The sequence below is a fragment of the Calypte anna genome, chromosome 4B, assembly GCF_003957555.1.
Source record: "Calypte anna isolate BGI_N300 chromosome 4B, bCalAnn1_v1.p, whole genome shotgun sequence".
NCBI classification, from domain to species: Eukaryota; Metazoa; Chordata; class Aves; order Apodiformes; family Trochilidae; genus Calypte; species Calypte anna.
In genome coordinates, this window is record NC_044249.1 from 18,517,224 (window position 1) to 18,529,576 (window position 12,353).

The 12,353-nt window shown below is 46.8% G+C and overlaps 1 protein-coding gene across 1 annotated transcript; it reads right to left on the reverse strand.

Annotated features, from left to right (window-relative positions):
* Nucleotides 1–1,937: 1,937 nt before the first annotated feature.
* CD8B (CD8b molecule) lies at nt 1,938–12,053 on the reverse strand. The gene is given in 8 exon segments (XM_008501899.2): nt 1,938–2,212; nt 3,119–3,220; nt 5,577–5,927; nt 8,317–8,426; nt 8,428–8,496; nt 8,957–9,005; nt 10,114–10,273; nt 11,982–12,053. Coding segments are annotated over 8 exon segments (1,188 nt in total).
* Nucleotides 12,054–12,353: the final 300 nt, after the last annotated feature.

Here is a 12,353-nt window from a genome sequence, read left to right on the forward strand (position 1 = left end):
AGAGGTGTAAAGCCATGGGGCTTTTGGTCCAAAACTGTGCAGAAGGGGGACTGGGATGCAATAGCCTGCAGCTAACCCATTGGCTTGGGCTGAAGGTCCAGTAATGAAATCAAATGAAGGGATGAAATTTGGTCACCCCCGGGCTCCAGTTGGAGCAGTGCACTGGGAATGCTCAAATGTGGTGTTAGTTATGAGCATCATGTGATACACAAAGATTTTAGGCTGCCACAAACACCTCCTGTCCTCCTACTTAGTACTTACTGCAGTGTCAGTGCTCAGTGATTTGAATTACACAAAATTAAACAAACAAAACAAAATTAGAAGAGATTCTGATCTCTCTTCCTTGCTCTTAATTCATTACACATCCCCTCCTACCCACTGTATATCAGGTTTTTAGGATTTTTAGGTCACTTTTTGGCACTTGCTTGCTTTATCACTTGAGGGCAAGATGCTGCTGAGGTTTAAGGAAAAAAAAATCAACAACTATCACTTGCTAACCTTTTACATCTGCATCTTTGTCTTCTGGATTCTAAGATAAAAGAGAAAATGTTTTTAGTTCAAAGAGACTGAGTCACAGCTTGGAAATGAAACCCTGTGGCAGGGTAGGGCTGGCATTCCCTACCAGCTTGAATGAAATTTTCATGTGAGAAGCAGCAGCAGGGTCAGCCTGGGAACACTGAGTTATTTTTCCTGCTCTCTCCAGTAACTTTGGCATTTTGCTGAAATTCCACTGGCAGCAATTAATTTCTACACCAAGCTGAACCCTGCTCTTCCCCATTTTAGCATCTCTGCTCTTCCTTTGGGATGTATTCAGCAAAATACAATGTCCAGACATTAATTTTAGCACAAAGTAAAAAATAAAAAAATAAAAAATCTTTCCTTGAGGGCTCAGGCAGAAATTAATTGCAGTTAATGGCTTTTCATTGGTAATTCACAGCAGCATTAAAAGGCAGAAAAAAAATCACTGAGGGGCATTTGTAGGTTAACAATATTGCAGGTCAGCAGGGGATGGTGCTGCAGATGGAGGGCTCTTGGCTCCTGGTGACCTCAGAGGGAATTTGGGCTAACTCTGGGTGCTTTGCTGCATCATCAGCTCTTTCCCTTGGGGAAGAATGATTTCTGGCTGTGCTCGTGGGTGCTTTTTCAGGTTTTCCTTCTTATTGCTGCAGACTGCATTAGTATCTTTCAAGGCAGGAAGATGCTGAAAAATTATACCTTTTAAAAGTGGGTCAGCTGGTAAATTTGTCTCGCATCAGCTGCAGGTGGTGGGGTCAGGGAGGATTTAGTTAGTTAGGGTAATTTGGCAGCAAAACTCTTTGGTGTCCCAGGCAAATGAGCTGAGCCAATTTAATGACAGGAGTGGAACTTCTGGGGGTTCTGAGCACTCCCCAAAGGAAAGTTAAACTGATTTCTGCAAGCATTAAATTGATCTAAGTGCAGCTGTGCTTGCTGCTTGCTGCTTGCTCAGGGTAATTTAAAGACATTTCAGACATGAAATTTCACCGAAGGACTTTTTGCCTGCTTGGAGATTTTGCATTCCTGCTTTAACCAGAGCAGTTTCCCAGCCTGTGAAATTCAGCTGCTTGTTTGGTTACAGCTCAAGCTGTTCACAGGAGTTTCAGCAGTTGAATTTGCAAACCCTTTCTTGCCCCCTGATGCATCAATTTAAGAACAGTAGAGCCAATGCAGTTGGAGAGGGTAAATTCTCTCTATTTATAATCTTTTTTTTTTTTTTTTTTCTTCCTTCTAGTGTAGGAATTTATACTTACTTCTCAGGCTAAGCCTGCTGATGAAGAAAACAGGGACTTTGATTTTTTTTTTTTTTCACAGTGGTCCTTGGATTGACTGATTGATCCTGACCTAAAGGGGTGGCCAGAAGATCCATTCCCCTCAAAGACAGGGCTGTGGTTTGGAGCTGGAGGAATAACTATGGGGGTTTATGGGTGAGTCTTACACTGGCACAGTGTGATGGTGATGAGGAGCAGGAGGGAGATGTCCTCTCCTTCTCCTTGGAGGTGGTCCAGGACAGGAAAGTGATGAAGAAAACAAAGTGAACCATCATTGTCCTGGTGGACCCAGAATACACCAGTGTTCTCCTTGTCAGTCAGACTCTCCAGCTCCAGCCATTGTCCCTCCCGGGGGGGTGTGATGATGCTGCTGTCACAAAACTTGGTTCTCAACTTGTCCTTCTGGCCATGGATCCCAGGGCAGCCTGTTGGGAGAGACATCCTCATGGGAACAGCTCAGGAACAGCCACATCCATGGGGTTCTGAGTCAGAAGCACAGGGATGCCATGCTGGCCAGGGGATCTGAAGGTTTTATTGGGGTCCTTGCTGGGATTGAGTATGGAGGGTGCTCAGCAATCAGCCACCCAGGTTTTAAAGATGGGTGCTGCCCTCCAGAAAAGCCTCTCAGCTGCTTTCTCAGGGATGTTGCCTCCTCCCAGCTTATCTGAAGTGACTCCCAAAAAACACAGGCTGCTAAGCCCCCTTTCTCCTCTTTCCCCTTCCCTCCAGAACCACTTTTCTGACTGGGTTCCCTTCCCGGAGTGCATGAAGCTGCAGCCACCCCTCTGGCAGCCCCACGCTGGCTGAAGTGATGTCACCTTTGCCTCCACAATTACTGAGCAAACCTCAAAGCTGACCTTTTAAATTTTCTTTTGATTTTATCTTTGACTATTTAGCCCAGTTCCTTGGATTCAGTGGAAGGGCTTTGCTTGCCCCTCTCAGTGAAGGTGATGTGCAGCCCTGTGTCCAAACTCACAGAGCCACAGAGTGAGCAGAAAGAGCAGGGCAGGAGACCTGGACATCTTCTCCAAAGGGATGAAGGGATGTCCCTGGGATGCCACCATCCAAAGGTACAGGATGGTGCAAAGGAACAGAGAGGATCCTTCTCACTTGACCTGGGAGGCAGCATTGCTGTGTGGAGAGGATGTGGTGTCATCAGGACCCTCTTGGGTAAAGAGACCCTGTTTTGTTTGTGGCAAAATGAAAGGGGAAAAAAAAGCCCTATTTTTTTGAAGAAAATTAGTTCTAATCCAGAATTTGGGCTAATTTATGGTTCAGGGTTCTTAATGGCACCTCGAGGATTTTGCTTTTACAGAGCACCATGAGCCAACCTGGTTCTGTCCCTTTCTTGCTGGCAGCTTTGCTTTTGGTGATGCACCACATGGGTTTTGGGGAGCTTGGTGCCAGAGTGGTCTTCAGAGGCAAAACATCAACTGCCCCTGTACTCAGCTCTGGTGAGGCCACAGCTCGAGTCCTGTGTCCAGTTCTGGGCCCCTCAGTTCAGGAAGGAGATTGAGGTCCTGGAGCAGGTCCAAAGGAGGGCAACCAGGATGGTGAAGGGACTCGAGCACAGATCCTATGAAGAAAGGCTGAGGGAGCTGGGGGTGTTCAGCCTGGAGAAGAGGAGGCTCAGGGGAGACCTCATCACTCTCTACAACTCCCTGAAAGGAGGTTGGAGCCAGGGGGGGGTTGGTCTCTTTTCCCAGGCAACTCTCAACAAGACAAGAGGGCACGGTCTCAAGTTGTGCCAGGGGAGGTTTAGGTTGGATATTAGAAAGAATTTCTTTACCAAGAGGGTGATCAGGCATTGGAATGGGCTGCCCAGGGAAGGAGTGGATTCTCCATCCCTGGAGATATTTAAAAAGAGCCTGGATGTGGCACTGAGTGCCATGGGCTGGGAACTGCAGCAGTAGTGGATCAAGGGTTGGACTTGATCTCTGAGGTCCCTTCCAACCCAGCCAATTCTATGATTCTATGATAAGGAGGAGAAGAGGATGTTCAGGATGGCACTGGCTGCAGGGAAGCTGTCAAACAGCAAGCAGGAAGGGCTGGAAATTTTGGCTTTAAAAATAGCCCCATCTGGGATGCCTCACAAAGTTCTGGGTCATCTGGGGGGAGTGGGGGCCTGACCTGAACCTTACAGTGGCCACAGAAGTTACCAAGAGTTTGTACAAGTGTTAATAAAACAAAGTACCAGGCAAACAAGAGCAGAAGCCTGAGGAAAGGAAAAGGAAACTTTCCTTCATCTGCTTTTACTGCCAGGCACCATCTCATCAGCATTGCAGGAGATCGTGGGTAGCAAGAGATTTTTAGTAGCAGTGGAGAGGTTTTAAGGCATCTCTGGTACTGTTCCATATTCAGGTTGCTCTATTCTTTGCTCAAAATTGGATTTTTTTCCCCTGGTAACATGAAGGTAAGATTTATTAGGGTGTATCTGAATTGTAATGGAGAGCATTCATCTCCCTGTAAAGTTGGAAAATATCCCAGTCATGCCTTTAGATAGCTGCACATCCAACTGCTCAAACACCACTTATTCATAATTTTTGGTGATTCAGAAATGCATTTTTTTCCTGTTTCTTTTCAGGATAGAAGTTCCTATGGAAACTTCCATTTTACCAGAAAAGGTGAGATTCCAGGAGTCTGGGATTTTTCCAGACAATTTCTCCCTTTACATTCTAATGGACTTGAAGACAAGGAATGTGTCTTATCTTGTGTACTAAAGGAAAAAAGGAAAACACCCAGCAAAGCCCTCCCTGAGCACCTTCTGGAGTTCAGTTTTAATTGGAGTGTCCTTGGTGGTGTTGTTTTTCAAGCCTGTTTTTCATGCTTTGCTTTGCACGTAGATATGAGCCCTGTTGATCAAAACCAGTTCTCCTTTATCTTAACTTTTTGTTGAGCCGCTGAGAATCCAAAAGTGATTTCTCAGGCAGCTCGAGGTGCAGGGCACATTTGTACAAAATAAAACAACAGAAAGCTCAGGGCATTGGGGCTGCTTTAGATCCAGCAGCCATAGCTGCATCTGGGTTAAATAAGTTATTTTTTCCCCCTAAAAACCTGCAATGAAAGAGCTGAATCCTATTTCCAGCACTTTATTTTTTCTCCATCACCTCCTGCTCTATGACCAAGGGGGAAATAGGCTGAAAAGAGCAGCTGGATGGCCTGGGGTCTGTAAAGCATCATTTCCCCCAGTGCCACCTGCAGACAGCTCTGATTTCTGGTTGGAGCTCCCCAGTGGTGGTGGGGTGTGAGCTTGGAGAAGTAAATCCCATTTCCATCCTTTATTTGAAGGACAGGCTTAAAACTTGCAGTCAGACCCACCAAAGAGGTGCCAGGGGTGATGTCCTCTGGCCTTGATGCTGCTCTTGCCACTTGGAGGGAGGGCAAGGATGAACCAGGGCATGGAAGGAGCTGGGAGCTGAGCAAGGAACATGTCCAACCTCTCACCCTAAGTGCCACAGGGGATGAGAAGAACACAGGGCACATGGCAACACCAGGGCCTGGGGGGCTTTCCCACAGAAATCCTAAAACACCAATGCAGTGCTCAAGGCTCGACCACAGCAAAGCAAATGCTGGTGGAAAAAACCTGCCACTTGCAGCTGACCTAAAATCTCTCTGTTTTCTGTGTTTTCTGCCTTACCCAGTCTCATAGGTCTCTGCAGAAAAACTCCAGAGCCCCAACCCTGCATCTCAAAATGGCAAAGAGCCAACCAACACACATCACCCCTTGCCCAGGGGACCTCTTTTCAGCCTGCTGGTGGCACATTTTTGAGCCCTGGGGGTGATGTTTACCTACAACAAGTCGTGTCCCAGTGCCCAGGAGGAGCTGGGAGGACTGGGAGATGGAGCAGTAGTAGGTGCCATTGTCTGAGGTGTGGAGGTGGCTGATGTGCAGCCTGTAAGAGGTGCTGGGACTCACCCTGGGGACTCCAAGCTTGTTCTGGTTGGTGTCTGTGCCATATGTGGCTTTGCCCAAGGGGCTGGAAAATAGCAAGAACTCACAATTTTGTCTCTCCTGGCTCCAGCAGTACCAGTACACCCCAGCAGACCCCTTTTTCAGCTCACAGAGGATTTCTGTTCTGTTGTTGGCTTGTGCTAAAATATGCTCTGGAGTCTGGGATAAAAATAGATTCATACAGAAGCCTAACTAAAAGGAGACAGGAATAGAGAGCTATTATTTTCTTGTCATTATTTTCTTCCATGCTGAGCACAGATTTTCTTTGTGGGCTTAAGAAGATCAAATAGTCACAGACCAGGGGGATCATACAAGCAAGACACAGCAGCTTCAATCAGGATGCTCCCCATACTTCTCCAGAGGCTTTTTGGGTGCCTGAGCTATTTTTTTGTCAAACCTACTTCTATAGGTAGAGTTTGCATAGTAAGCAGTGATTTAGGGAGGGGGCTCAGTGGCAGAGGGATGAAGGGAGGATTAAGAGGTGTCCTCTGGGCTGGGAAGGGCATCCCCACTTGCTCCCTCCTGCCCTCTTTTTCTCTTACATTTTTGGTGACATTTCACCTCTCTTTCAGCAGATTTGTTTTGAACCTCTTCTCTTATTGGCCAGATTTTTATTCTAACAGATGCAACACTGATAAATGTCATCTCAGGTGCATAAAAAGACAAAAACTGTGCAAAGCATCTCAAAACGATCCAAATTTATATTACTTTTCAGATGACATTATTTTTTATGAAGTTTCAGACATGGGAAAAGAGAGGGAGGAAGGGAGGGGTTGTGGTGGGGTTGAAAGCCTTGGGCTGGCATTGTGTTGCCCTGTTTGGGTTTGCAGCTTTTGTGGAAATTATCTGAGATGTCTTTGGCCCAGGCAGATGTGAGCAGTGTCTGTGTGTGAGTGAGGATGTGTCCTTGTGAAAATGATAGCAGGTAACTCGTGATCCTTTCTGCTCAGCAAACAGTCCCACAAAGATGAAGATATTCCAAAACCACTTGAAAAACAGCCCTCTGAAGATAAGGATTCTCTTGCATCCCCTGACTGTTTCCCAGGCCTGTTTTTAAGCTGTGCAAAAAGCTCCACAAAACAAAGGTTTGGCCTTTTCTCTTTTTTTACCTTAAAATGTCCCTATTCCTTCAAAATCCCGAAGCTTTTTACAGTAGTGGTAGCAAGCAGCCTTGTACAGCCCTGCAAACTCAGTCGTGTGGGAATGGATTTGCACGAGCACAAGAGTAGCTGAAGGCTCATGGCCCTGATGTCTCCCATGTCCCTTTTGGGGACAGGCAGAGAGGGGGGATCTGGTGACTGACACAGGTCCAAAGCCTTCCCCTGTCCCTGCACTGGTGACTCCCTGGCTGCAGAGGAGCAGGCTTCAGCCCTAACATTGCAATGCTGAAATTCAGGTGTTGTACAGCAGCAGCTGCAGCATTTTCACCACATCCTCTGGTTCTGCCCCAATGTAAATGTCTCCTTATCACTAAAATCAATAATTTTCAAGTTTCAGGCTTCAAGCCTCTCAATCCCTACCTTTTGCTCTGGCAAACACCAGGGTGGCTTTTTAGGGGATGAAATGTATGCAGCTGTGGGGTGTGGTGGTTTCACTGTCCCCTGAGGTCTGACTGCTGGATATAGGAAAATCAACCCCCCCCATGAAAACCTTTTTCTTGAGCTGCTTGAGACATTACTAGATGAATAAGAAGGCACGAGAGGGGATCCTGGAAAACACTCAGCTCAGCTGTGAGCCAATGTCCAAGCTCCAGCTGGGTGAGTTAGGAAGGAGCCAGAGCAGAAAAGCTCATCCTCAGCCAAACCCCCCAGAAACCTCCCTGTTCACTTTCCTGATGTCCCCCTGCAACATCCTCGAGGGGACAACTTGAGCTGGCAGCCCCATAGAGACATTTAGCAGGTGTTTCACACTCTCAACACTTTCCATTTGTCCTGTACAGTGTAATTCTACCACTTTGTTGAGACATTGCCTGCATATATCCAGCCCAGAACCCCTTTAACCTGTCTGCAATAAGCAGAAGGCAGCAGAGTGTTACAAGACACCAATTTTTTTCTATGTCTCTTGGGAAACATTGGGTTCCTGGGTAGGTTTAGATATAAATTTGATGGGATGTCAATCACCTTTGCATTACACAGACAGCTGCAACTTTAACTTCTCCATCAGCAGCTTCCCACAGTCCATCTGCACTAAGAGGGTGCAGTAAAAGCAAACTCTGTGGTGTCTGTGCCATTGTATATTGCTTTAGAATAGAATGGAGTAGAATAGTGTAGAATAGTACAGAATAGAAGAGTACAGAACAGAATGTACTATTTCAGTTGGAAAGGATCTACAGTGATCAGTTAGTCCAACTTCCTGACCACTTCAGTCTCACAAAAAAACCTAAATCATAGTATTTACCAAAAGGTAAAGCATTGTGTCTGAAGTTCTGCTCTGATAGGTAAGAATATCCTGTAGATCTATACTACTCCTGTATATTTAAACTTGCATCATCTGGATGCTGCATTCCACATGCTGGAGCAGAAAGGAGGAGAGGCTCCTGCATGATTTCAGCTGCCTTAAGAGATTTGTCCCTCTTACCTGGGATCTGGAGGCAGATGCAGAGATGGAGCCATGGCTGGGCCATGGTGATGGAGTCAATGATGGGGTTTAGTGCCAGGTCCCCCCTTCCACAGTCACTTCTTGATTCCTTCACCCCAGGACGTTCTTCCCCAGCTCAGTGCAGATGCCTCAACAGCTGCCAAACAGCATCTGCCACATCTGCACCCAGAGCCTCAACCTACAGCTTCTTCTGTCCAGGTGTGCATCAGGGTAGCAGCCCCATGGGTTTCTCCAGCACCATACAAGATCCCCCCTAAATCCACCTTAGGAATTAAAAAAGCCATATGGTTGTTTTCTTCAGCAGAATCTTTAGCAGGAGGTATTTTTTCTTTGGGCCTGGAAAATGCTGAATGCCAAACTAGTTCACCATAAAGCAGAGGCATCACAGGAAACTTTGAAGCCAAGAACAAGTAGCCTCAAACAAATTTGGTGGTGAAAAGCCACAAAATGAAGGAAATTCTGCTGGGGCTCCCCATCTTGCTGCTTTGATAGTTGCAACAGTGCATGGCTCATATGCAGTGATGCTTAAATGAGAGATAAATATCAGAGTGGTTTTGAAATGTCTTTGGGAAGGAGAGGTTTGAAACACTCAGGGTGTGGGATCCAAAGAGTGAAATACATGATGTGAACTTCCATGGGTGAACTGGTGTCAGCAGCCTGCAGCATTCCTGTGTTCAGGGAGAAAATAAGAAGATAAATTTTTTGTAATCTTTATTTTTTCACTACCCCTTGGCTGCTAAGCAGAGTTCAGTGCTGTTTTATTCCCACCTTGTGCAGATACTCTTGGTCCTCACAAAGCCTCAACATCTCCCAGCAAAGGGGGATTGCCCAGGGGGTCTTAAGTGACACTGAGAAACCTCCCCTGTGGTTTGAGCTGAGCTGGCAGATGGACAGGAAAAACGATATTGAATCTTGTACAGTGACATTTTTTTGTCCGTTTCATCCCAGATTTTTCCATGCTGCTCTAACACGTCCCCTCCCCATGTGTTTAAAATAATTTCCTGCTTGAAGAGGGTTGTTAACCACCAAAAGCCTTGCCACCAAGGGCTCAGCTGCCAAAATTTATGGTGGGCTGAAGTGCTCCTTAACTCCTTCCTGACAGGAAAAAGTAATTTTGGTGTTTTCAAACACACTGCAATGCTTTTAAGCTCTTGTTTTCAGAGCTGAGTCCCTGGCTGGGGGGTGCAGCAGCAGCAACCTGCCTCTGCCCTGCTTACCTCCTGCTCACCTTTCCTCTTTTGCTTCACACCACTCCCGAATCTGGATCTGGACCTCCCCAGAATGGGGTGTAGGCACCTCTATTTTTTTTTTTTTTTTTTTTTAGGTGAATGTTTCCTTGATGAGCTGAGCTTGATATCCCTGGCAATGGCTTCATCTCCCTTTTCTAGCTGCTGCTGTCACCTGGAGCATCTTCTGGCCTCCTGGCCAGGACCAAAGTGCTCCCAGAGGTGGCTTTCACCACCATTACAACCTGGGACACTGGGTATGTTACACTGGGCACCAAATACTGTTGTAATGCTGGTAACACTGGGTTGCCTAAGCAGATATATTGCTTTTCCTAAGCAATTTTCTCTCAGGAGGATTCTGTGGGACATTATAGCAGCCTTAGAGATGATTTACTGCAGTGTTTTTACCTACAGGATGTCTTCTCTAGAAAGAAAAAGGAATATTTGTGATGTAAAAGCAGTGTGTGTGTGCAGAAACAGGGATTCTTTTTAAATTTTTTTTGGTGGTGTTGTTTTGAAGCTGCTGTTTATGTGCAGTTGAGATATTTACCAGTAGCCAAACTGTTCTCAGGGCTTGAAGGTGGAAAACATTTTGGAGGTGGGATGGCTTTGTCTGGCTGCCTATCTCCAACAAAAATAAAAGCACTGTGGGAATGTGCAGACGTGCAGCTGCTGTTTATAACATCCCCACACTGTTTGGGGCTGCTGGCCTGGGAAGAAAATTAGGGAGGAAAAAAGGGTTTAAGTTGAACTAATCTGTTAATACAAGCAAGATCTGTTGGTGACCTTGTTGGGGTACAGGAGCTCCTAATCAAAAGGAGCTAGATTAGGGCAAGATGGAGGGGACTGCTGAATATTAGTGTATTAATGTCATTAGGCTGCAATTTAATAAATTTCTAAGGGGATTTTACTCTTTTTCTGAACTAAAAGACAAACACTTTGTCCCTAGCCCAACTATCTCCCTGCACCACATTCATGGTTTTCTTGTGGGTCTCCTCCTTGCCCATCCCAGGGGGAAACATTCCCCCCTCTTCTTTCAGCCCACAACCCAAGAACCCCATCACACCAACACTAATTTGCTGCTCTTTCACCACCTTCATTATGTTTTCAACAACTTTATATTTTCTCCCCGTGATGATTTTCTTACAACAAAGTATTTGCTCTCAGGAGCAAAGCTTTTGGGTAGAAGGGAAGGGCCTGCAGACAAGAAGCAGGACCTGGCTGGGGTTTCATCTCTGCTCTGTTCTCACCTCACAGCAGAGGTAATTGCAGCTGGGCTGTAAATGCCAGGCTGGGGAATGGTTTCCATAAAAACAATGAAAAATCCATTCCCTCTGTGCTTCCTGGGATACAAGGGTTGAATTTTGGAACTGATGAGGGCTGCTCAGCCTCAAACTCAACCAGTACCAGCTCAGCCAGTACTCAGTACTCAGTACCAGTACTCAGCCAGTACCAGCAGAAACTGGAGGTAAGGGCTTGCTGGGGATAAAGGGCTGCTGGATGGAAACTCCTCAGGACTCACACAGCCACAAATGAACTTTTATTTTTTTTTTTTGCATTTAAGTTTCTGGAGTATTTAAGGGAGGGGAAAAGCAGCAATGAGGAGGACAGCATTTTCACTGAGTAACATGAGTACTGCCTTTTTTCTTAGTGTAATGGCAGGAGAAAAATCAAACAGGTCGAGTTTTCTTTTCTAAACTGCCCCAAGCTATAAGATGTGGTTTGTAGGATGAGGTTGGGGGGGTTCACCTGCCTTTCCAGGTGAAGATTTCCAGCTGTTTTCCAGCTGGTACAATACCAGAGTCAAGGTTCCTGACACATCATGGGGTACCCCCGAGGTGGACACGAGTGTGCATTTGGCTGTTTTGTGGCATGGAAAAATGCTGCTTCTAAAGTCCAGAAGCCAAAATGGGATTAAACTACAAATTCTATAAATTTTCCTGCCATCTCATCTCCCTCCAGCAACTGATATGTACTTGGAGGGGCAATCTGGAGGGACCACACTTGTTTCAGGTGTCAACTGTGATGTCCCCCCAAAACCCAGGTACTAACCATAAAGTGAGGAGATCATGGGGGGGCTTAGAGACGATGGATGCCGAGGGCCCAGGCTCCAGGTCTCCCTCTTCAGGGCACCTGGTGCAAGCAGCAGTTAGACCAAGCAAGTAGTGACTAATCTGGGGCCCCCCTGAAACTGATAAGGGGCAGAGCAGCTGCTCCCATGTGATTTTTGCCTCCCTAATCAGTGCCAAACAGGATAAGAGAAGACAAGGTCAGTGTCCCTGGGAAGACAGGAGGAGGGATGCAGCACCTGCAGGAAAAAAGCCACCGAAGAAGTAAGCAAAAGTGTTATCAGTCACAAACAACGTTCTGCCATGACTATAAAAGGCCACCGGGACGAGACCTCTCCAACACCTTTACCTCGAAGGTGCTGAACCTGCCAGACCTCTTCGCTGACCGTCTCCAGGCTCTCGGGACCATCAGGACATCCATCCAAGGATTGGTGAGATCTTATTCCCGGGCTCTTACTTCTCCTCTACGTCTCTTCACCCTTTCCCTCGTCCCTTCTCCTTCCCCTCCCCGGGAGCCACCGGGTCGCTGCGGCTGCCCGCTCGGCTGCAGCTACCTGTCCCTACCTTCCCTTTCCCTTGCTACCAGGCTCAGCATCCCCCCGGGGGGACTTTTTCGGAGGGGTGGGTTGCGGGGTTGCAGCCTTCCTCTACGGGTGGTTGGGTGGTGCTGTGTTATGGTAGTTTTGCCCTGAGACGGAGCCGTTCTGTGTCTCGTTCCCCT